The 24,668-nt window shown below is 42.1% G+C and overlaps 1 protein-coding gene across 4 annotated transcripts in view; it reads left to right on the plus strand.

Annotated features, from left to right (window-relative positions):
• The first annotated feature begins 467 nt into the window (after window positions 1-467).
• MYO1H (myosin IH) overlaps window positions 468-24,668 on the plus strand; it is a 34,403-nt gene continuing 10,202 nt past the window's right edge. For 2 of the 4 annotated variants that reach the window (XM_084491575.1, XM_084491578.1), the window contains exons 1-16: window positions 4,209-4,386; window positions 14,664-14,822; window positions 15,363-15,478; window positions 16,258-16,456; window positions 16,901-16,981; window positions 17,415-17,594; window positions 17,924-18,022; window positions 18,349-18,462; window positions 18,735-18,806; window positions 19,418-19,537; window positions 19,867-19,934; window positions 20,355-20,460; window positions 21,105-21,185; window positions 21,963-22,054; window positions 23,408-23,502; window positions 24,080-24,126. In XM_084491575.1, coding sequence (XP_084347701.1) covers window positions 4,372-4,386; window positions 14,664-14,822; window positions 15,363-15,478; window positions 16,258-16,456; window positions 16,901-16,981; window positions 17,415-17,594; window positions 17,924-18,022; window positions 18,349-18,462; window positions 18,735-18,806; window positions 19,418-19,537; window positions 19,867-19,934; window positions 20,355-20,460; window positions 21,105-21,185; window positions 21,963-22,054; window positions 23,408-23,502; window positions 24,080-24,126 — 1,644 coding nt within the window. In that variant the 5' untranslated portion in view covers window positions 4,209-4,371. Of the gene's footprint in view, window positions 528-1,385; window positions 1,877-4,208; window positions 4,387-14,663; window positions 14,823-15,362; window positions 15,479-16,257; window positions 16,457-16,900; window positions 16,982-17,414; window positions 17,595-17,923; window positions 18,023-18,348; window positions 18,463-18,734; window positions 18,807-19,417; window positions 19,538-19,866; window positions 19,935-20,354; window positions 20,461-21,104; window positions 21,186-21,962; window positions 22,055-23,407; window positions 23,503-24,079; window positions 24,127-24,668 lie in introns of those variants that run through there. The other 2 variants (XM_084491576.1, XM_084491577.1) reach the window with 2 other exon arrangements.

The raw sequence follows: 24,668 nt of genomic DNA on the forward strand, positions 1-24,668 counted from the left end.
CATGTCTTAGCCTCAACCTGGGAAGAGAGATACTATAACAAGGGGATATGCATTATTAACCTTAAAGCTTCCAGCTTCAGTCAGCTCCTACAGACTCTGATGTTCAGGGTTCTGGACAAGCAGATGAGCACCCACCAGCCAGTCTGCAACACTGGCATGGTCCTGGGTTGGGCTGACCCCAGGGACAGTTTTAATAGAGCAGATATATGCAGTCACTTATTTTGGTAGTTCTAAGAAACAGAAAATGTTTATACTGACTGGTGTCTGCAACGTAACCTCAAGGAATATACAGTTTCAAGTTCTTATCTTGGAAAAGTGGCCTCTATGCCTATGCAAGTACCCTAGGACAAAGTCCCTGACTCCCAGCTTAAATTATTAATGGTATTCTGTTCAGGTGAGAACGTAGCCTCTTACCCAGCTGCACAGTGTTACGAAGGACCTTAAACAAGTTCAAAGCACCTTTTGAATGGTTTAGCTGGAATAATTGTTAACAGCTGAATTTAACAGCATTCAAGATGGATACCCAGGTAACTTTAATTATTAGTGGGTGTAGTGATAGATCTGTTAGCAGCTAGAGATGTAGTTCCAATTTCTATTAACTGTGTTAGCAAATATTTGAATAGTGCATTTCCATAGTCTAGGTGATGCTATAATTACTTTGAACTAATATTTTTATAAAGCACACAACTATATAATTCAATCACAAATATGTAGACTCATTTCAAAAACTTTGTGGTGCAGAAGTGAGCGTGTGTTGCATTTAGCTTGGGCAATACGCTTTCAGCAGTAGGAACTACTTTTAGCCTTGGTACCTGTATATTCAGAAATGTGCACTTTCCCTCTCTACTGGCTAATTTAATTTAGTGGACTTTGACAAAGAAATTTCTTGGAGGCTGTGGCTGGGGTGACATCTCACTTGCATGCTAATGAGGTCTTGACAGAGGAGATGACAGATGGAACTCCAGGATCAAAACAGCTACTTCTTTTTTCCAGCAGGATATTAACATTCAAAGGTTTATAACAGCTCTTACAATTAAGTTGCACGTTTCTAGGTATCTGCTGATGACTTTCTCTTGACATAGATTGTAGCAAAACTTCTAGAAAGAATTCTGTAATACCTCCATAGATGTCGTGCATCATTAACACTGTTTTCTTAAATAGTCCAGTTTAGTCTTTCTAAATCCTTTGGAAGTTCTGAAGCTGACCTGTTTAGACAGTGGTCACAGTCTTGATGTGTCACTCTTTGCCTCTGGCAATCTCCATCAGATCTCGTCTCAAAACCTGGTGATGGTTTCTGTAGGACAGACCTCCACATAACCTCGTTGTTCTTGGTCCAGAGCTTGTAAGCAAGTGATTGACATTGTGAAATTCCTGTGATCTGCCTGGCAAACATTCCACTGGCTGCAGAATAACTTTGTTAATCCTCCATTTATTTATTGAGCATCGGTGTGTTGAGACCTGCTCCAAGGGAAAACGATGCCTTTGCACTTCCTTTCCTCCTCTTCCCCGTAGAAAATGGTTGTCTGCGTTTGACAGGGACAATGAGTTTACTCACAAAATGTCTCATGAAGGTCAGTTGTGCAGCAGAGGTGGCGTCCGAGGAGGAACTGCAGTTGAAAAGCTTCGCAGAGAGCTGCTCCATCAACTGATTGGGCTGGAGAGAGTCGGCTTGGCACACGAGGGGAGGGAGGCCCTTGCAGGCTGGGGGGATGCCTGAAGTGAGGAGTGGCACTGAGGCGCTGGGAGGGATGCTGAAGCGACGGTGGTCAGCTGCGAGCAGCAGCACGGAGGGAGCAGAGGTGTGAGCCGGACTGGAACTGTGCGGCTGGCCCCGTGAGGACCAAATGACAGAGCTCGATGCTGAAGCCGAAGAGAAGTAAGCAAATTATTCCCCAATAAAAGGTGGCAGAGGCAGAACGTAACAGAGCATTTAAGCTGAATATCCTGAGACAGAGAGAGAAATACAGTAACCAAAGGCAAGGCAGAGGATTTAATTTTTAATTAGCCGTAATTAATTCCTTCCCCATCTTATGTCTGGTGAGAACACACAGGGAAAGGAAGTAATATCAGTTTTGCTTCGATGTGTCATAGTACCATTCAGAGAGAAAGGAATGCGTTTTAGTCAGGTGAAGTACTGCCTGCTGAACTTGGAGATGATGTGGTTGTGTGGCTGTGCAATGATCCTATTAAATCTGTTGGAGTTTTGCTTATTGCAACACTGAGAGCTTTTTTCTTTCCATGTGGTTTTCAGGGCTGCTACTCTATGGTGCATAGTCTACGTGAATGAGAAACAGCTGAGCCCTCGTTCAGTGGTCCAGATTGGCTTGTGCTTAAGTGTAAATGTAAGGCTAGTTCATAGGATGTGACGGGTACCTTGCTGTTGAGGTTTTGAACTGATACAGGAATGAGGGAATTTCTTTTTAATAATACTTGTAGAAGGCTTGAAAATAATTCCTCCCCAGGGAAAAAGAATAATTTTTCATATTGAAAAAATATTAATTGAAAAAATAATTTTTCAATTAAAAAAAAAATCTTATTTTTCTTAGTTAATATATATTTGTTGGACAGATCCAGACTGATGAACAGCTTTTAGTAGCTGGGGCCTTTTGGAACTGTTGTGAGAGTTCTCCTTTCCACTGTTATGCTGCTTGACAGGTATTTGATGTAAGTTACAGTTATCAGACAAAAAAAAAAATGCTTGAAAGAAAAATCATTTGCTCAGGTCAGATAACCCCGTGCCTTTTATTTGGCCCTACTGATGTTAAACCTGCTTGTTCTTTTTGCTCGTTATTCATCCTTCCAGGAAAAAACAGGCAAGATGTGCATTTCTCATTTCAAAAAACCCCAGAGTGGAATACCCTGCTCCTTCGTCTCCATTTGTCCTTTTGAAGGTCAGCTTTAAGGACCGTAAAATCAGCACAGTAATCCTAGTGGTACCCAGGAGTAATTCCTCAGGCAATAGGCTTTGTGTATCCTCACCCTGTATTTCACAAACCCCTGAGCTCCAGTGGTGTGACACTCCTGGCACGTCACATCCTACTTGTTCCCGGAGCAGTTCGTTAACTGGCTGTAATCCACCGGGGACAGGAGCAGCATCTTCCTATTGGATAACCATATAACTTTGGGGTTTGCAAAAGAGCTGCAAGGCTGGAGGAATTTCTCCTGTTGAAAAAACAAGCTTTCTGTCCTCTCTGCCTGGCATCGACGAGCTCTGGGCTCTGGTCTGGTTGGACAGGCAGCGAGCGAGGCGGGCACGGGCGATGCAGTACGGGCTCCTTGGGGCACTGCTCTGGTGTCTGGGGGAGGGGACGTGGCCACCTGCCATGGAGAGGGAGATTTTACAAACATAATGAAAGGCGAAACAAAGACGACATTATCTGCCCTGTGAACTGTTGAGGACCAAACAGCAAGTTGCATATGGTTTGAGTTTGGCACAGCCTTTATTTGTATCCTCAGACAGGGCTCCCTATCTAGTTATTTACTGTATTAATGACAGGAGGCAGAAATACAGCAAATGGGCTGGGCACGTTCATTACTGCGATAATTGTTGTTTCGTAGAAGCCAGGGCAGCTGAGCACTGTACAGAGCCCTGACCCTGAGCACATCGATGGCTGCAGGTGGAACACAGGAGCAGATTTACTTTTCAAGACCAACAGGAACATATACTTCAGCAGTAATACTTTCTGATTCAGCCCAGTGTGTAAATCCAAGAGTTTTGTGCCATCTTATAAAATGCAATATAGTAAAATACAAAAGCACCTGCTGATATATTGGTCTCAGGTTTGTTAGCCTGCAATTCTGTCACCATCTCACTTTTGAAAGCATTTAGCCATACTATTCAGTTAGGGTTTATTTTTTTAAAAAATCAAGTATTCTATACAAAAATCTGCTTTTAGCAACCACATTTTTATATATTCTTTCTTCTCTTTTCCCTGTTAAGCACAAATAAGATAACTCCATGTAGAATATATCCTATTTTCTTTTACATACTGCTAGTTCATTAAACCAAAACCTTCCTTTCTTCTTTTCTATGGGAGAAAAAATGAAAAGGTTTTACAGCAACTCCACCGTAGTAGTCATTTTGTTAAGGATTGAGGCTAAGATGGTATTAATGTTTTGCTCCTTTAAAACCTACCTCATCACTTACCTATTTTAGCAGGTTTTCCCTGTTTGAAATGATTAAGTTTCCTCATGTCAGGCATTAAGGAGCCTTTTAGCCATAACAGCTAACAGCTATGTCACTTCTCCCTGCAGCCTGTACTGCTGTGGGAACACGCAATGTAGTCAGAGAGGGTAATCTGTTTCAGAAGGTGGGGGTTAATTTTGTTCCTTTCCTGCTCAGCTTGCTTTAGGCTACTTTTTTGTAGCAATATGGAGGAAGCAGGGGTAAGTTCAGAGCTCTTTGCAAGGTTTTATGCTAATACATGCTCTAAAATGAAAATCTCCAGCTAAATTAGGAGGGACAGCTATCCTGGCAAATTGGGTGCCTGGTTTGTGTTGTGTAGGGGGTAATTATTTTCTTCCTTCTCAAAGGAAGAGAAGTAGAACTGTATCCAGGGTTATTTGGGGTGAATGGCGTGGCCAAAGGAGGAGGGAAGGAGCTAACTTTCACCTACTTGGAAGTAGGAGGAAAAAAAGGAATGCTTTTCTGATCAGTAGAGAAGGGGACTTGCAACATCTGTATGCACACCAAAATGCCTGGGAACTCATATGTGACTGCTTGAGGAGCCCTGACCTTTATTTTAATAACAAAACCAGCATGGGAATAATTACCCCTGGATGGCCCTGACCTGCGGGACCTGCTGCACACAGGATGGGGGAGACCTCCCCCCACTTCTGTACCTAGCACGGAGCAAAAGTAACTCAGACCCTCTATGGGGGAAGGGGGGTCACAATACTTCTACCCTGTCCTTCTCTACCCCATTTTGGTACCCAGTCAACAACAGAGTGTTGTCCTTTCCTCTCACTTGCTTTCAGAGCTGCAAGCAGCCATGGAAGCTCCTCGTGGCTGCTGTGCCCAGATATTCCTATTATCAAAACCAGATTTCATGCACTGTAAAGTACCACGAGGAGTAGTAAAGGGACGTCTTCTGAAGATAACCCCATTTCTTTCCTTTAGAGAAAATTATTTTGTATTAAGTCTCACCACACTGTTGCTTAATGATGCAGGTGGCTTTGAAGCAAGTCTAATTTGTTAACCTTTCTGCTAGGTGTTTTGGCTGGTGGAGTGTAAAAGGCTCTCTCGTGGCTTCAGGTAGTAGCTTCCAGAATGAAGCAATTATGTGGCCCATTGATAACGTCTTCGTGCTTGACTACTAAATTGAAATGCTTGTTAGCTAAGTGCTTTGTGCACAGAGAGGTCCAGGAAAATTAAAAGCAACAGGGAATGTCTGATAAAGATGTTTTCTGAATCAATTTGAGGGAGGCTTACTATTTATTCACAGAAACATTCCCTTGCTGCACTGTGGCTGCATCTCCAGACTCTGTTGAAATATTACACTTGCCAGTAAATCTGCAGCTAGATAATGAGTCTGTTCGCAGCCTCTTCAAATAAACCCTCCGAGCTCTTCCTACCTGTGTACAAAACTGCAGCCTTGGCATCCGATGCTCCTTCAAGCCTGACAAGCCAGGCCCAGAGCAAGTACACATCGTAAATTAACGTGAGTGTTTGGGTGACCTTTGCTGTAATTCATGTGAATTAGATCTTGCACTGCAGCCGGTGCAGGTGACTTCTTTGCAGTAGTTGTCAAAGGAACCCCTGATTTTTCTTGGATCTGGTGCAGGGATAAATACTGGCTTTTGCTACAGCATGATGAGACAAAAAGCTTATTTTGGATAGCGATTTGTTGTCCCAGGCATTGCTCAATGTGTCTGCTTTCAGATTCTACACTGATTTGTCACCTCTTGAGAGATGTGATTGTACAGACCAACGTCTCTTTGCTTTCTGATGTCCAAAGGGTTTTATCATCGGGGCTTGTGTTAAAATGCTTCTATAGGAGAAGTGATATCAATGTTTATTTCATCTATGGCCTTCTTGCTGTGTCCAAAATTATGTGTTTGCATTCAGTTTTCCCCTAGTTCTTTTCTGAAGACTTGCCCATCTAATGTCACAACCACTTGCTAAATGCCATGACAGTGTGTTCATTTTTTAAAATAAAGCAGGACTTCAGCACTGAGTGATCACGAGGTTTTAGCTATTTTTTTTTTCCATCTGGAATTCTATCCTAAGAGTGAAGATAAAAATTGATTAGACCTCCAATTTGCTTCTCAAACTGATTTTGACATATTTGCTAGTGGCTGCTGATAGTAAATTGCCTGTCTTTGTAGATTTCATTAGCCTTTTGAGCTATGGCTAGAAGTACTTAGTGGAATGGAGCACAGAAGGGCTGTCCGCAGCCCTGGGAGCAGTGTGCTCCTCGTCACTCGCTGTTCAGACTACAGAAGGAACAATTTGAGGTACGGGGCTTCTGGTAGTGGGGAAGAATGTGACTTGCTTTTTTTTGTGATCGTGAAAAGCCAAGTATTCAAACTGTGAGAGGAGGAGAAGGTGCCTTTGGTTCCCAGGTGTCTGCACAGACCTGCAGCCCGGCCGGAGGGCCGGACCTCCTGCCTGCAGCACCACACAGCTGAGGGAAGTCACTCCATCACTGTTCCTATGCCACGTAAATAATTCAGTGCTTGTTCTGAACAGCCAAACTCCTGACTGAGACCAAAACAAGCAATAATGGTAAATACAGAGGGACTGCAACCTAATCCGGGCAGCAAAGATGCTTTTACATTTTCCTTGTAGTCAATTTTATCTTTTGAAAACTTTCCAGAAGTACCCTTATCCTACTATGTGTTCTTTGTAGTTACCAGACTGAAACTGAGGTCTAAGCTGGGCTCTGGTTTACACAAAAGGCATCGTAGCAAGCAAGGCATCTCTTTCTGGTCATCTGCAAGACTTCTAAATACATCAGCTTACTGTCTAATGCTACCCTGTGCCATATGGACTGTCAGATGCTCGAGGACTGTCCTTGTCTTTCCTAGAAGCTGAGTAAATCTACTCTTTCCCTCTTTCCAGAAGTTTTAGCTTTTGAATGTTAGCATTCTACCCGGAAACCCTGTGCTATGTTACCTGAAAATACAGCTTATGGAGCTTCTCAGCAGTTTATGCTTTCTAATAATTTGTTCTGTTCTGCAAATAATATTCAGGATTCATTAAGGAGCTGCCTCCGGTCCAGCAACAGTAGATCCAAGAATGTCAGTGCTGAAGAAATCTCTGGCATTTTTATCTAAAAAGCCATCATGGAGATAGCACGCGGTTTTAACTGTTGGTCTTCTGTCCTAGCAGGATTTGTAGCTTGCTTTTTTAAAGGCTTCCATTTCCCAAGTGAGGTGGGATTGCTGTTTCTTTCCTAGCCGATCAAGTTAGCGTGTCTGGGGTGAGCCAGTGGAATATCTGCTGAATGCAAAACAAGCTGATAAAGCAAAACCATCATTTCTAGCAGCTTTGTGATGTTTTTGTCAATTTAAAGGTTCTGAAGAGGTGTTTTACGCTGTAAATCAGGTAACCTTAATGCAGAGGAGCCTGCTGACAGTGCTGCAGCCTGGAAACACCGATGTTTGCTGGAATTGCTGAGGTGAAGTGGGCTTTTTGGGGAGAGAAGGGCTGCTTCTACTAACCTGGCTGAGAGGAGCGGGATTGCTGGCAGCAACCCAAAATTCGAGCTGCTCATATTAACCCGACAGGCAATTGTTTTATTAAAGCTGACACGCTGAATGGGACTCTTTTTAATGATATTCTTTACCTGTCTCATTGTGTTAAAGTGGGGAAAGGACAAGGGGGGGACGAGGAGAGCGCAGGCCGAGGGAGGGCGAGCGCTGGCAGGTGGAACCGGGTATCAGGGCCGGTTTCATGTATTGAGCCGCCCAGCTTAGCCGATGTAGACCGCATAACAAGAAAGAGTTGCTAAGAACAAATCTCCATTGTTCCTTGTCATCTTTAAATGAGTGTCAAAGTAGGCAGGGGGGCTTTGACCGTTAACCGCACAATTTAGCCTGCCCGTTGTGTCCAGCAGCCCCCACCTCCTTGGAGTTTCTCAGATTAGAAAAGAAGGCCTCAGTCCCTTATAAATGGGCCAACTCTTCTCCTTTGTGTGCAGACTGCCCAGTGTGAAATCTGCAGTGACGTTAAATGTTTTCTAATGAATAATTACTGAAAGGAAATGGAGGAATATATGTGTAATGGATTGTAGCGCATTAAAATGTTTTATTTTGCGCACAAAAATGTTGTCCTTCACAAGCACCACGATTGTTTCAGAAAGCCTTTTGTGGGGGTTTGATTCTCAATGGATTATCTGTGAGCTCTTACATTTCAAATAGAAATCAAAAGGGTCCTTTGGCAAACTAATGTTTTTCAAAATGGCAGCCATGAAGCCCATTTAGTATTTAAAGTTTGGGTTTTAAAGAAATGTTTGAACTCTAGAGATTTTCTCACTTTTTTCTTTCTTTTGATTTATGAAAGTGAAGTAGTTCACCTCGACCTCTCTTCTATTGAGAAAGACAGACAGTCACCCTTTAACAAGTCTATAGTAGGCTATTCCCTGGATACAGACAAGAGGCCTTAAGAATTGTTGGCGTTTCCCTAGGCTGTTGATTAACCTTAAAACCCTCTTACTCTGTATTCTTTTGAAAAGAAATTAGGTTACAATGTGTAATTTTTTCCACAGTATAATTGTATTTATGAATTCTGCTACCTTGAAAAGTGTGTACAGTAGCTCAAGATGTCCTGAGTGCTGCCTTACAGACCCGCAGCATCACTCTTCTGCACTGCCTCTACATTTGTGTTTTTAGGCACAGCTGATGTGCAGTGTTTCAGTTTCTGTATAAATGTGGAAGAGGCTTCCTGGGATATAGGGGCTGGTCTAACTGAAATGTCTAAAAAAATAATAAAAGTAATAGTCTTGGGCTTTTTTTTTTTTTTTTTTTTTTTTTTATGGTTATGCTGCAATCAGACAGACGTAGCATGGTCACTTGATACAGATCTGATCTGCATTAATTGGTTTTACATGCAATTCTGGTTTATCTGAAAATTACTCTGAACGGATTAATTTTTATGAGCCCCACCAAAGCTTCCACAGTAGGAGGGAAGCATTTCCCTGTCGCCCTGGGCTCACCATTATTCCAGGGCGGTAACGCACTGCTTCAAGCCTTATTGTCAGGTGTACTCAGTACCGGCTCCTTGATGGCCACCGAACCCAAATTCCCTTTGGGGAAGGCAGGATGGGGTCTGGGCCCCTCTCGGAGCAGATGCTGTGCAGGCAGCTGTGTGCAGCCCCATGGCATGCTGTAATCCTGACCCTAAGGGTGCTGCGAGGGTCGAGGGAGGGCATGTGATTGCCAGGGCCCATCCTCACCCTCCTGCTGACCTTGCCAACAGGGCAAGCAGGCTGTGCTTTCCGCAGTGCCTTGCAGAATGTCTTTCATTTTCTTTTTTTTAACTGCTTTTTATGATCAAGCTCTGTCACTGCCTCTTCGGAGAGCCTTAGGTGGAGGAAGGTGGAGCGCAGCCTAAGGAGTTTCCTTGGTGTAATCCTTGCAGTGCCTCTGTACCATTTGGAGGAGCCTTAATGAGCAAATTCCTGTTGAGCACAAGGGGTGCAGGCCTGGGTCAAGGAGCGCTGCCCGTTGCAGTGAGTGAGTATTTCCAAAACAGAGCGCTGACGTTTCTGAAGGAATCTGTTAGCAGTGCTGCTCCAAGCTCATCTGTCTTGGACAGACTCGGGACTCATTTCTATTTTAAATCAGATGGCTCCAGAGATGCCTGCTTACAGCACTGCATTCTTGTGGCATGAGTTGTATTTGCTTAGATCTCAAGGGTGTAACAACAGAAGAACAGGCAAAAAGGTCATAAATGTTTGGCATCACAATAGATTTTCTAGAATGCCAGCTGGAAACAGAGTTGAACAAATAGACTGAAGTGTGCCTTAGGATCAGTGTGTCCAGCATTAAATAAGGCTCTGATTTTTGGTGGGTGTGGGAAGCTTTATTGCAGACAGTAACACAAGTGTGCTCCTGTCAGTAAGATTTATCTTTCTCTGTTAGCAAAAACTGATTCCGTTGGGAAATGGATGGCTTTAAATAAACTGTCTGTTAAACAGGTGCCTTTCCACTTGTCTATTAGAAATATAAATGGCTGAGATTTTAAATTTTAAGTCTTGAACATTCCTGTTATAATCAGCATTTACTAGCTGAGGACAAATCAGAAATGTTTTTGCCCTGCTCAGCTCCCCAGATCTTACTGTTCACCTTTTTCCTCAATGGCTCTGAGCCATCAGGTAAGTTATTTAATTTCTTAATGTTACTGTAAGAGACCAGGCAGAGATTCTGTGGTTCAGGAAGGGTCCTTCCACTTCCGTAGACCTTTAGCTTGCTCTGAGTTCCTTTTGAAGGACACCTTCGTTATTTGGTGAGGTTGGACTTGGGCGTGAAGCTTCTCAAATACAGAGCTGTTGCAGGATTGTTGTTGAACAGAAGCAAGAGGTCACCCTCATGGCTACTTGAGGATCACTGGCTGCACAAATGGAGGCATTTTATTCTGCTGACCATTGCTTATGCAGAGGAATAATCATGGGGAGATGCTTGTCGATGTATTTTACAGGCAGGTGGAAGAGAAGGGAGTAAGCTGGCACCGTGTGACAGTCTGCAATGATCACAGTCCTGGCTGAAAAGTCCTTTTGGGGTGGCACGGTGGAGGGATCCTGCCTGATGCACGTGAAAAACGGGGAAACCTGTAGAAACTTCAGACAACAAATGAAAATGGGTTTCGTAGTGACCTCTAGTGGGGAGCGAAGCCGGGAGGTGCTGGAAGGGGAACGAGCCGGGGGTGGTTTTGTACCCGGCTTTGCTCACATTAACCTTCAGAAGGCTGCAGTCCATGGCTTTGCCTCCAAACTCAGACTTCTGCCTCTTGACAGTACCTTACAGTACCATTTGATGAGATTTGAAGCATAAACCTCATCACGGCTTGAGTGCTGCCAGCTTGTTAGATAATTCATTAAGCAGCGAGGGTGTTAGGATCTGTGCCCAAGGAGGAAGGCAAGCAGCCAGCGGACACACGATCCCGGGTATCAGTGGGCCTTACCTTCAGCCCGTTAACTCTTCATGGAAGAAGAGCATTTTGGAGAAGGAGTTGGCAGGAGATGGCACACTGCAGCTTGGGTGGCAGAGGTAAAGCGGGAAGGAGGCACGTGGGAAGGACAAAGACTTCTGAATTTGAAGGGTGGTGTTAAAGAAATTCAGCATCTTGGGCAGGTCGGGATGGCTCGGGGTGAGCAGCGGAGTCCTGAGAAGATTTTCTGCTGTTGTGGTGGGAATTGGTGTCCTTGTTGTGGATGGACCCAGTAAATCTAGAGTTTGGTAGCTTGTGTGACCCTTCGCTAGAGATACGGATGCTTGCCTGACCGAATGGGTATGAGGACACTCGGAAGATGCTCTGGGACAGACGTTGCCCATCTAAAGCTCTGACCTCTTTTTGTGTTTGCATGGGTAGCACGTAGCATGGTGTGTTTCCTCAGTGCTCCCAAAATAACAGGGGCATCATAACTGATCTTCTTCTTCCCCTGTACATTGATCTCTTCAGTTCTATGCCAATCAAAGAAACAACAAAATTAACTTAAGCTGCTTTAAAACTAAGGTCTGAGCCTCTGGCAAAGATAAGTAAGAATTTTGCAAATTTTGCTTTTTTTTTTTTTTTTCTTTAATAACTATTCTTTGTCAGGGCTCGTTTCTTTGTTAAAAAATGGTACAAACTTTGTCGAACAAACTACTCTGTTGCTCCTGACCTTGTTTTAGCTCCTCCTAAAGAGCTGCACATCTCATTAATCTGTTTTGATACACTTCAGCTCCTGATAGTTCTCAGTGTGGATAGACGAATCCCTGTGTGAAACAAAAAAGCCCTCACTGTAGTTAGGGATAGGTTTTCTAGTAGAGTTTGCATCTCAGTAGGCAAGAAAGAACTCTTGATGCTTACAGCTAAGTGATGAGGAAAGGAAAATAATCCTTTAAAAAGAGCAGTCAGCCATGTCTTGCTGGTGTAATGCGTACCGACAAGTCCTGCCGAGGTATCTGTTACTGGTGATAACACCAGGTAAGCACAAAACTTCCAAAAGTCTGTCTGGGGGAAGGGGGACAGGTGCTAAGTAGTGCTTGTGAAAATAAAATTGTCTGACCTCAGCAACAACAGAATGCTCAGAAAATCTGAGCACAAAATCACCCAGAAAAGAGTATGGGATTTTTGTTGAAGAGGGAGCAGTGTCACTTACCAATTAACATATGAGTGAAAGAATTAGGTTAAGGAAACCTGATCAGCTAGATAGCTGCTGTGGTTTCAGCCTTGTTCTTTCACGTTTCTGAGCTTGGAAAGAAGGTAAAATTCTCTTGTTCAGTTTGTCCTGGGTGTTTGCTCAGAAGGGCAAATCCACCTAAAGTGGCAGCAGGCATTGTGCAGGGCATCTTCCTAACAAAATGGTAAACTCTAACCTTGTCAGGCAGCCGCTGTGCTATGACCAAATCGGAGTGAAAAAGTGAGTATCAACAGTTCAAAGGTAAAAATAAGGGAAATAGTTTTGGCTTTGATACTGTTTGTTCTCTAATTCCTTGGGTGAATCTTAGTTTAGAGCGTTCTGTTTAGAAATCTTTGCTTGGCCTGGTCTGAGGTATCTGTAGGGGAAGGAGGGTTTCAGAGCATTCTTATTTTGATTAAAACTGTACATATATTTTGAAAGCATTGAAGCTGTTCAAGTATTCTTTTTCCTAGTAATAATTCTGTCACAGAACTGCTTTATCCTAGGACAAAAATCAGGTAGCTTCTTACTCAGACTGCCAGAAGCAGCTTGCAATAGTAACTCCCAGGTGACAGAAAACAATGTTGGAGAAAGGTAAGAGGCTTCATATGCTGTAAGCCCTAAAAGAGGTAGTGTGGGATACTCCAGATGAGAGTGCTCCTCCCGTATGTCACATTAATATCCAGCAGTTGGGTAGAAATGTCTGGATGGGTCTAATTCAGGGCATAATGGCTTTGGTGTCCTGGTCTGGCACTAGTGGCTGCTGACTGACGTGCCACATGTGCTGTCATTGCTTACTGGAGATACTGGGAGTACAGAAGGTTCGTTATAAAAATGGATTTACAATTAAATTCATAATGCTTATGCACTGAAATTTTGTGTCTAAATCGAAGTGTCCCAAGTGCTGTCATCTTCCACCAGTGCTGTGCAGGGTTATGCTGAAAGCCTACCTCCAAAGTCAGGGCTTGCCAAAAGTTAGCAGAAACATTTTACATCGTGCCGTCTCTGTCTTTTAATGCGTGTTCAAAATCTTACGCACTATCTTCTTGAGCAGTGGAGCAGCAAAAAAAAAAAAAAAAAAAAAAAAAAATCCAATGTCATGAAGGGCAATATGAGAATAGCAAATGTGCTGGGCTCATGTGCACACTTCTGGATCCGAGGAATTGCTGTGTGTGTTCAGCTGAGGGTTACTCAGCCTGTTTCTTTTACTTAATTTACAAAGCCCGGAACTCTAAAAGGTAAGTTGCTCAAAACATTAACTCATTTCTGTCATAAGGAGAGTATTTATTTTATGCCGTAGAGCAGGAATTATTCTATGAACTGTGTAATCTGTCTTTTTAAAAAAATACATTGTTACTATAGAATGAAGTATACCCCATTTGTCTGTTTGCTAACATGAGATTATCAGCTTGGTTTAATTAAAAACAACAAATATAAAATTAATTTGTATAGCTTTTGAAACAAGAGCTTGATCCACAGCAATATTTTCAATATTAAGTCAAATTTCATGATAAAGAATCGGAAGGGGAGCATGCGAAGGGATTATGTTTGGTCACTGATATCCTTTCTGCATATTTCAGCTTTTTGAGAAGCAGGTTTTGGGTGCTAATAAAGATTGAGCTGTTTATTCTTTTTATCCTAAATATTTTTTAGAATTTTATTTTATTCTAAATCAATGTTTGATTACTTTTATCAAATCAGCAGACTGGCTTTTCACACCACAGATCTCTCACTGGTGTGTGGAGACACCTGCTGCCCAAATCTGAAAGCTGACTGATCTGCTTCTGGCACCCATTTGTAATAATGAAGTGGTCTTGTTCAGTGTTTCGTAGGATTCATCTTTTCAGTTAGAGGTCTAGGCAAATGCCACCTTTTCAGGAGATTCTCAGTTTTCATAGTTATATCTATGTGCTGTTTTTATCTGTGTAAAGTAGTTTCTACACCACCAGCAAATACGAAGTCTTCCACTGTTCCCTGCCAACTTTGTGCTTGCAGCTGCTTTGTCTAGATTGAGTTAACGAAGTGTTCCCGATCATACTCAGATCTCTGGAGCTCGGTTTGTTTCAGACAACTATTCTAATAGTGAGGGCGTCCTGGAGGCTTTGGTCTTCCTCTCTGATCACAGCAATGGATCTCTGACTTCCTGACTGTAAAGAAATTAGAGCACACACTTGTCTGGCATGAAATTGCTGTCTTTGGGAAAAAGGTGTTACGAACACCTTGCTATTATCTGTGCAAGCTTGATTTGGCCCTGCAGTATGGGGAAGGACTTAACTGACCTCTAGGATCCCTGCCAGCTGTCTCCTAAGCCCATATCACACCACCTTTGTGTTGTAGAAAGAAGAGGTGGAAGATAATACTGATGCAAACATGGAAGGGGCTTTGATAGCCCGGGACAGAGTTGGGGTGCAGGACTTTGTGCTTCTGGACTCCCACACCAGTGAGACCTCCTTCCTGAACAATCTTCGCAAGCGGTACCAAGAGAACCTCATCTATGTAAGTACGTGGTCTAGTGCGAGTGTTGGTCATGTGGATTCATGCCGCCTGTAGTAGGTTGAAGAGGTTGTAGTAGGGTGTGTGTGTGTATAGTCCACCTAGACAGGATGTAAGCTGACGCTGCAGGGGCAGGAAGAACTATCAATGCAGAGAACACTGAGCACACTCTTCCAGCTTTGGTTTCATTGAGCAGAGAGACAACAAACCTTGTTAGGTGTTGGTAGTACCCAGCAGAGTGATGATGTAAGGCTCTAAGCTTGCTTTTATTATTGAACTCCACCATCAGTGGGGTAGGCTTTGGAAGTTTAGTGTTGGCTTTGAGATTTGGAAATGGTAAAGCCAGTAGATGAGGGTTTTCTGTTTGTTTGTTTGTTTTTTGTGGGGGGGAGAAGGGAGGTGGTTGTGCTTTTTTTCCCATTCTGTGCCATCCTTTTCAGTTGTTTTTACATAATGTCCTGCTGTACTTGACTCTTCTTTCAGGAGCTGTCATTCTAGTGCTGGTACAGATTTCCTACCTGTGTATGGTCTTTCTCCCTGCAGACATATATTGGTACTCTTCTTGTGTCTGTCAACCCTTACAAAGAGCTGGATATCTACACAGTGACACAGATGCAGCTTTATCGAGGGGTGAACTTCTTTGAACTGCCACCACATCTGTAAGTAGGACCCTTAAAAATTCAGCTTACATTAATATGTTGGATTTCCCCTGTGATGCTGTGTACTAGCAACAAGGATATATCTATCCAGATGTCACTAGGTCTGGTGGATGCTGATATTCTTATCTTTCAGTAGGTAAGGTTGAATTTGTTTCTGTCTTTTAGCTGACTGAGAATAAAAGGGGAACAGAAAGACTGCAGAAGTGATTGGGGGGAACTGTAGGAGATGAGGGACTGAGATAGCCCTGTGTGCCTTCAAGACCAGCATAATGCTCATGTACAGCCTCTCCTTGGGCTTGCCAGGAGGGGGAGGAAATCCGAAATTCAGAATTCTCAGCCAGAATTTTGTTGGTGTTTGGAAGTTGTCAGGTGATTTGAGTTGGTTGGGTTTTGTTTTTGTTTTTCCTCTTTCTTTGCTTATTAGCATATGCAATGAAGCCTCTACTACTGGTTATTTTTGTATCTGTCTCTATAAGCAGAAGTTGGGATTTTCCCTCTACTGGAATCAAAACTCTGCTTTAGAAGAGGGAGTCTTTACTGCCTGTAAACCACATTCAGTGTAAATACATGTAGCCTGTTTAAATCCTACAGCAACAGTGGAAGAAGAACAAGCCTTTTCTGTCCCTCAGAGACTGTTTTCACTGTGAGATTCTAGGTTGTAGACTCTTGTTTTGAGCTCTGCTTTCCCATCACATCCAATGCCTGTAATGTTAACTGAGGAGTACACACCTTTCTGATGGATGCTTCATCTCTGGGTACTTCTTGTGATCCTTGTTCAGATATGCCATAGCTGACAATGCCTACCGGGTGATGTGCAGTGAATACAACAACCATTTCATCCTCATCTCTGGGGAGAGTGGAGCTGGAAAGACAGAGGCTTCCAAGAAGATCTTGCAATACTATGCAGTAACCTGTCCAACTACAGAGCAGCTGCAGATCGTCCGTGATCGTCTGCTACTGTCCAATCCTGTTCTGGAGGTAAAAACTAAATGGGCATAACGAAAAGAGTTGTTGATGGCCTCACTCCACGAGACTTTCATGCCTGTCTAGACACTTGCATCCAGGAATGGCCTCTTTGGAGCTGAGAAAATGGTTAGGATTTAATTTCATTTAATATTTAGAAATTTTAAACTTGGTTTAATACTGGAGAATAGCTGAAACTGGGAGTATGAAGAAACTGTACACCATACAAGAGTTCCTTGTGACTTCAGTTACAGGTTACACTAGAAAGAGACATAATTTGTTTAGCTGAGTTCCAATTAAAGCTATGGAATACATTAGTTCATGTTTCTTTAATCCCTCTAGATTCTGTAGTGAGCCTCAGCTGATGCAGCAAACCTTTGTAACTGGAACTCTGTCCTATTTTGAGTGTCAGGTTCTCGATAAGATGAGAAGTGACTCGATTTATCTATTTATCCGTAGGCTTTTGGAAATGCAAAAACTCTGCGTAATGACAACTCAAGTAGATTTGGGAAATACATGGATATCCAATTTGATTTTAAGGTGAGAACAAACTTAATGGACCGCTATTAAAGCAAGCTGTATCAGTGAAGCTCTTGGACACTTACCAGGCAGCAGAGGATTTATTAAGGCTTACTAGCACTGCAGATTTCTGACCTTATTTTTACAGGTCTTGCATTTTGTAAGTAAGGCGACTAGTTATGTATCCTGAAAGCTTCCTACATTACTGGCAATGCTGCTGGTACTCAGTGGGAACTTTATATATATATTGTGAAGCATAATTTGCACTAGAAGGACAGAAAACTCTTTACATACAGCTTTTACTGCTGTTGGAAACTAATTCTCACACAGAAAAAGCAGGTAAGTAACAGCAGTAACATGCATCTCCTGATTCTTCCTCCTACGTGTGGATAAACAGCCATCTCAGTGATTTTACTCAGCTTCTGGTGTTGATCTGACTGCTTTGTTTTGCTAGGGAGCTCCGGTAGGAGGGCACATCCTCAGTTACCTGATTGAGAAATCCCGAGTTGTCCATCAAAACCACGGAGAGAGGAATTTCCATATTTTCTACCAGTTATTAGAGGGCGGAGACAAGGATCTTCTCTGTTGGCTTGGGCTGGAGCGCAACCCCCAGAAGTATGCTTATCTTATACAGGTCAGTGAGAATTTTTCTCTCTCACACTTCTGGAATTGTAGGGATCTCCAAATGCAGCTTTCTTAACTTACCAAGACGGTGCTCTGCAAACCACTGAGAACATCTCCCTGTGTGTCATGTTAGGATGAAACTCAGAGGCAAATTGTTTGCAAACATCTGCTTTTGTAGCAGGAACTGTTCTGGCTGTGATGGCCTCAGGGTGCAGACTGCATCTATACAAGCTGAAGAAAAGTGGAAATAAAAATACTGTGGCCAGGCTGTGTTTGTTGTTGATGATAAAATTGCTTTACCAACAAATTTTACTAATTCATCTTTCTCTTAATGTGTAGGGTCGCTGTGCCAAAGTGTTTTCTATTAACGACAAGAATGACTGGAAAATAGTCCGCAAAGCTTTTTCTATCATTGACTTTACTGAGAAAGATTTAGAGGTAAGGAAATTAAAAGGGAATGAGCACAGTAAAGTGAATCCGATGTAAGCAGTGCAGTGTTCCTTTTGAAAGTGATGGAGGCAGTCCTGCTTGGGAGATGTGTTAAGGATGGAACAGGACATCTTTTTCAAGGGGTGAGGTGGAGGAGGGTGGACTGGGTGAGTAGGGAACATTATTGCTTGGTACACTGTGATATCTGAAACAGATTGTCTGACTCACCTCCTTCAGCCTAGCCATACTCTGTTTATGAGCATGTGCAGAGAAAATTAGTACCATTCATGATGCTGTGGCAACCTGTTTTCTAATGGTGTATTTCTCTGTATTAGCATCTCTTTGGAATTGTTGCTAGTGTCCTGCACCTGGGGAACATTCAGTTTGAGGAAGATAGCAACGGGCATGCCATCATTCGCAATGGCACTCAGATCAAATGGATCTCAAAGGTATCTTTCACTTCCCAGGTAGTGCTAGTATTACAAGTGGTATGAAGAAAGACTTAACCGTGCTGTTTCTTTCTCTCTTTGTGTCTGTTCCCCAAAGCAGACAGATAGCTGTATAAATACCCAGGTCTTGCTATAAATGTTATAAAAGACCTTTTTTTCCCCCAGCACAGTGTGTGAACACTTGAAGGGGGGAGGATGACATATCAATCACACAATGCTGTTTCAGCAACCTCCTGTTGGCCACACTGAGAGCAGTATTTATTCCTCTACAGCTGCTAGGCGTCCACTTGTCCATTCTGCAAGAAGCCCTCACCCATCGGAAGATCGAAGCCCGATCCGAAGAGGTACGGAGTACCTCAGCAGTGTTACAGTAAAAACAGATAATGTTGGCTGTCCTTCTCACCCATGTTTCCTTTCTGTTCTAGCCTGAGACTTTAATATTAGGAATATATATATATTTATATATATATTCATTTATTTATGAATTTTACTGCTGAATGAAGTAGTAACTACTAATAAGCTAGGAACAGACATGCAAGCAGCATGTATGTGAGCCAATTTCCTTTTGTTTTGTCCCTGAAGTGCTTCTTGGGAAACCAGACTGCATAAATAAAATAAAGCTCTGATATAAAGTGTTCTTTGAGCATTTTGTACAAAGTTTAATAAAATAAAACCAAAAAAAATCAAAATACTCTTCCTTACATTTCTGTATTTAATACTCTCTGAAATGTAGTATCACAGTCCTGCTGGCATGTGGAGATGTACCAGACTGAAATAATTGAAATAACTTTAATAGTAAATAAAGATCTAAGTAGTCACAGTTCAGATATACTGCAGCTCAGTGTTCAGCTTACAACAACTGATGGTTCTCCAAGCCAGAAGTGTGAACTGGTTTTGCAGAAGTTTGTTCTTATTATTGTGTTATTTATTGTATCTGATAAACCTTTATTTTTAGGTCCTAAGCCCATTGAATGTGGATCTGGCATTCTATGCTCGGGATGCAGTTGCGAAGGCAATTTATGGACGGACTTTCACTTGGCTAGTCAACAAAATTAATGGCTCTCTAGCCAACAAGGTTAGTGACTTGTCTAGTGTCCACCTAGACACTGGGTAGAGTTCTCCCAGTGGGGCCCTACAGCACTCATTGCCAAATATCTTGGGCACTTTGTAATTAATGTAGAGGCATCCCACAGTTTTAAGCTGGAAAACTGTTTAGTGAAGTGTGGAAGGTGGTATGTTAAATAGTTCTAGCACTTAACTACCTGCTTTGATGTGGCCACTCCATTGGTGTGTGACATGAAGCTCTGAAAGTGAAAGTTTAAAATTTACATGAAAAAAAGAATATGAAATCATGCAAGGAGGAAGCATCAGCTAAACAACAGTTGTAAATGGTATCTTTCACAGGATTCAACTCGGAAAACAGTTATTGGCCTTCTGGATATCTATGGTTTTGAAGTGCTGGACACAAACAGGTAACAACAGTTCCTGAGACCTGGGGTAATTTGTCCTAGTGGCAGGAGCATGTGCTGAGTGCTACAGGGCTTCTTGAGCACAGTCTTGTCCCAGCAAAAACACGCTACAGGTGTCTGCAAATGCTCTGGATTAGCTGATCCCCATAGTGAAAGCTTTAGCTAAGTCTGCTTGCCCTGATTTAAGCCATTGGTATAACACTGTAAAAAGAATATATGCAGTATTTATTTATTTTAGGTGGAAGATTTAAGGCTTTAAAAACTACAAGCATGTTAAAAACTAGCTTTCTGCAGTGAAATACAGTTCTGTTTTTCCCTAATCGCTTCAGACTGTTTGACTGGGAAATAGTAGGTTGTGGTGTGAGAAATAAGATTGTATTCATGAAATAATTAAAAACTAATTCTCACTTAACAATTCTGAAGCTTTGAGCAGTTCTGCATTAATTACTGCAATGAGAAACTCCAGCAGCTGTTGATTGAGATGACCTTGAAAGCAGAGCAGGAGGAGTATGAACTGGAAGGGATAGAGGTAATTTATTATTCCCCTACCCCTCTTATTCCTTTGAACAGCCGGTACACAGAACGCTTTTGATCATCAATGAAGAAGGCATCTTGCTTTCTTTAATTGCTGTGTTTCCTTCTGCCCACATGGAAAACTATCCTTTTTGTATATTTATATACTCATTTTAAACACTTCTCCTAAATGTATTCTGCTTCAGTGTATACCTGTCATTCTTTCACCCAGGAGAAGATTCACAAATCTGGACAGTTCATCTATGCATTTGTCATGTGAGATGTGTAGGATAGCCGTGGATCCCATTCTGTAACCATTTTTGCAGTGTAATTCAGCCTAGACTTAATTTGCATCATCTATGAAAGGAGTAGGACAGTCCCCAAAACTCAGAAGGTTAGCAGGCACGATATCATTGTAGAAATGAACTCCACAGTGCGAGACATTGAAAGAGGGAGCGCACTAATGTAGATAAGAGAGGATTGTCTAGGCTGCTGAGAACAGGAAGACTGTGACGTAGGGGGAATGGATTGCTGGGCTTGGTTCTAATTTTCTATACTGATCTTCAGTGGGATCAGAGCCTGGCCCTAAAGAACTTAAAAATTGCTGGGAAAAGACTTCCCTCCCTATAAACCTTTTATTTTTTCTCCTTTTATTTCCAGTGGGAACCAATTCCATATTTTAACAATAAGATCATCTGTGACTTGGTTGAGCAGAAGCATAAAGGAATAATCTCCATTCTGGTGAGAACAGAGTTTGTGCTACTTAAATTATCGTGCCTGCCTGTGCTCTATTGTAATGGTTCATAATAACTTTTTTTTTTTTTTCTAATTATGTGATGGTTCTGCATTATTCAGAACCTAACAAATAGCCAGATTTTGTATTCAAAGACCCTGAAGACTAGGGTAGAATATCTGCTTGTTAAAAAAGTGTGGATTTTAAAAGAACTATGCTGCTTCCACAGTAACTTTCTCAGCAGGATAAGAGACCTAGATCTCTCTCTCTCTCTCTTTCTCCTACCTGAAGCCAGCTATCCAGACTCTTGTAAAAGTGAAGGACAATTCATCCCATCTGTGTGCTTATGTGACTTGCTAGCCTTGATGCCTGATGTTTCAGAAGGGCTCACACAGGAAGGAAGAATGTGAACTGCCTTCCTCCTCCTGAGCTCCTGGTCTTGCTCTTGTTTATTTTCCCTTCTGTTGTTACTGCTCCTAAACTGCTGATCTGAAGGAGCCACCCTTTGTGCCTTCGTAGGGATGGCAGGAGAAACAGGAGAGGCTGAAGGGAACTCTCCCTGGAGTTTTTCATGAGGATTGTATTTTGCAATACCAAGAAACTTTTTTCATTTCAATTAATTGTTCAGCTCCACATGGAAGAGACTTGAGCGCACAAGTTTCTGTGATGATGATACTTTTTTGAATGCAAACACTAATTAGTAAGAAATCTAGTAACCTTCCTGTGGACTCATATAGCCAAGCTTGAGGTGGAATTAACAATTGATCTGTTGCCTGCTGCTTCAGGATGAAGAGTGCTTACGACCCGGTGAAGCAACTGATCTGAGCTTCTTGGAAAAGCTGGAAGAGAAAGTAGGAGATCATGCCCACTTTGTGACGTATGCATTTATGCTTTGTATCTTACCACAAATGGAACTCTTTCCATCTCTCACCCATAACAGAGTACTTGGGAGGGAAGAGTTTTGCCTTTTGCTGGAGAAGATCAAGCAGCCTATCCATTGTTTCCCACTGTAATGCCCTACCCTGGTAGGGTATGATCTTTGAATCTTACTTCATTCCATGTTTGGGTGTACTGCATTAAAAAATAACAATAATAATTAAAAAAAAAAAAAAGACCAATCTTGTGGATATTAAATTAGTTTGTCCCAAGCTGACTTCAGGGAAAGCTGAAGGTATTGTGAAGAGGAGGAGCACAGGACCCCAGCCTATGAGGTGTACATAAATGCTTTTGGAGGAGTTCATCTTTGTGTGTGGTCTTTGGGTTTGAAGAGAAAAGAAACGTGCCCCTGCTAGAATCTCCCAAATGAGTGGCATTTTAGTTAGTACTCAATTTGTAATGTTTGTAGATCTGATTTTGCTGGCTGATTAACACGTGCACAGTAGGCTGTTCTGGCAGATTCTAACAGAAGCCTACTGAAAGGTTTTCACTAGTCATCAGTTCAGAGTCATGCTGCTGAATTGTCACTGTTTCTAGATCTCTGATCATTACAGCTAAGTGGAAAATTTGTAGCCAACTTCCTTGTCACCACAATGTGCCTTAATACTGCTCTGTCTGATTAAAAGCTTTAAATAGAAGTGCTAGAGCTACTTAAACAGAATCTGTACTTGGTAATGTTCTTGGAAGGAAACTTTGATGTACTAATGTGCTATTGTGACACACAATTCGGTGCTGTTAGTGCCTGCTTACAAAGCTGAAACTTAAATTATTAAGTTGCTCTTTTTTTTTCCAGACCTTGCTTACTAAAATTTTTCTTCTGTTCTTGAAAACTGATTCCTCCTTTGTATTTGTGTTCTTGTTCTAGGGTAAAATACCTCAAACAATCCTTCCCCTTTGGTTTCAGCTTGAGACTGAGAAAGCGGGTGATCTTTTTAGCACGTAGGCAATGAGAATATATTTAAATAAATGTTATAAGAGGAAATCTTAATACCATCCAGAAAGGGTGATCATTGCCAAGTGGCAATGGATGGGTTGCAGGTATTTTCAGTAGAGTGTGGTAGATGACTCCCATTTTCCGGCACTGGCTTCTGCTATTAGCTGTTAAGAATGAACAGATAATCTTTTGATTATGGGCCATAACTGTATAATCAGAGCCATGTTGATAGGAACAGACATTTAATAGACTTCCAGCAGTCATACAGATGGTTTTTGTGCAGGTCACTTTCTACAAGCTGAGGAAATCTGTTTGCCGCTTTTTCTCTTGGTGTGTTTTTTTTTTTTTTTCTCCCTGTAGTCGCAAGCTTGCAGATCAGAAAACACGAAAATCAATCGATTGGGTGGATTTCCGCCTCCTTCATTATGCAGGAGAAGTCACGTACTGTGCTGTTGGTGAGTGAACAAAATGCCAGACTAGAAGTTACTTGAGTATTTAAGTCAATACGGTAGATAATAACTCCACCTGAAAATGAATTACAAAATATCTGAAAGTACTGTTACTGGGAAATCCTAAGCACAAATCTAGCGTGAATTCCCAGCATGTAAATTTTCAGAAGGAAAATAAAAATGAGTTTGTGTTCTTCTGCTACAGAATCTTAGCACTGCAGAGATGGTTTTCACGGAAGTGATACTTACCTGCACTGAGTTGTGGAAGGATAAACTCAAATGTGTTGGCCTGTGCTCCTTGGGCAACAAGCTGCCACTGACTGGAGTCAGACTCAGAAAGCATCTGTTGAACTAGTGTTTGGTAGTGGTTACAGCAGGAAATAGCACTATTCCAGTGGCTTAACAAATAATGCTCACCATCATATTCTAAGCAGACCCACTGAGACACAAGGTGGCTGTGGAGAGGGTACCAGGACTGCTGGTATACTGAGTTCTTGCCTCCCAGAAAAATCAGGTCTTTTCCTAAGCTCTTGAAACTTTAGCATAGCCTTCAAACAGAATTAAACCTTCTTTTTCTCTTCAGGATTTCTGGAAAAGAACAATGATCTCCTATATAGAAACCTGAAAGAGGTAAGAGTGGGGAAAAAAAGGCATGCTGTTCTTGTGCACTATTTTGCTTGAAACAGAGATGTTCTGCAGAAGGTATAATTAATAAATATTAATCTCTGTAGCAAACAGGAACATGTGTTCCTCCTTAGTATTCTTCAGGCACCTACATGAAGCCTGTCTAGATAGAAGAGGATTATCTTCAGATGAAATCAAAATCAACTGAAAGGCTCCTAATGAATATATGTGCAAGACAGATATAGCAACTTTGTGCTGGACCCATAGGTGACCTGGTGACTTAAGAGGACTTGAACTTGGAAAGTTGGGCCATAAACTTTGTAGATTAGTCTTTAATACAGAACGTGCTGTCCTTCCAATAGATACATAACTTCTAGCCATGATGCTGTACATGTGAAGCAAGTCAGATAACTGGCAGGGGTCACTTCTGCTTTGACTTTCAGCACTAGAGACTGTTGCTTGAAGTTCTCTGTTAAATACCCTTGCAGCTGTGCTGCTCAAGCTTAAAAGCATCATAATTAGAGCATTCATGCTAACTATAACAGTTT

The sequence above is a fragment of the Aythya ferina genome, assembly GCF_964211825.1.
Source record: "Aythya ferina genome assembly, chromosome: 17".
In the NCBI taxonomy this organism is placed as follows: domain Eukaryota; kingdom Metazoa; phylum Chordata; class Aves; order Anseriformes; family Anatidae; genus Aythya; species Aythya ferina.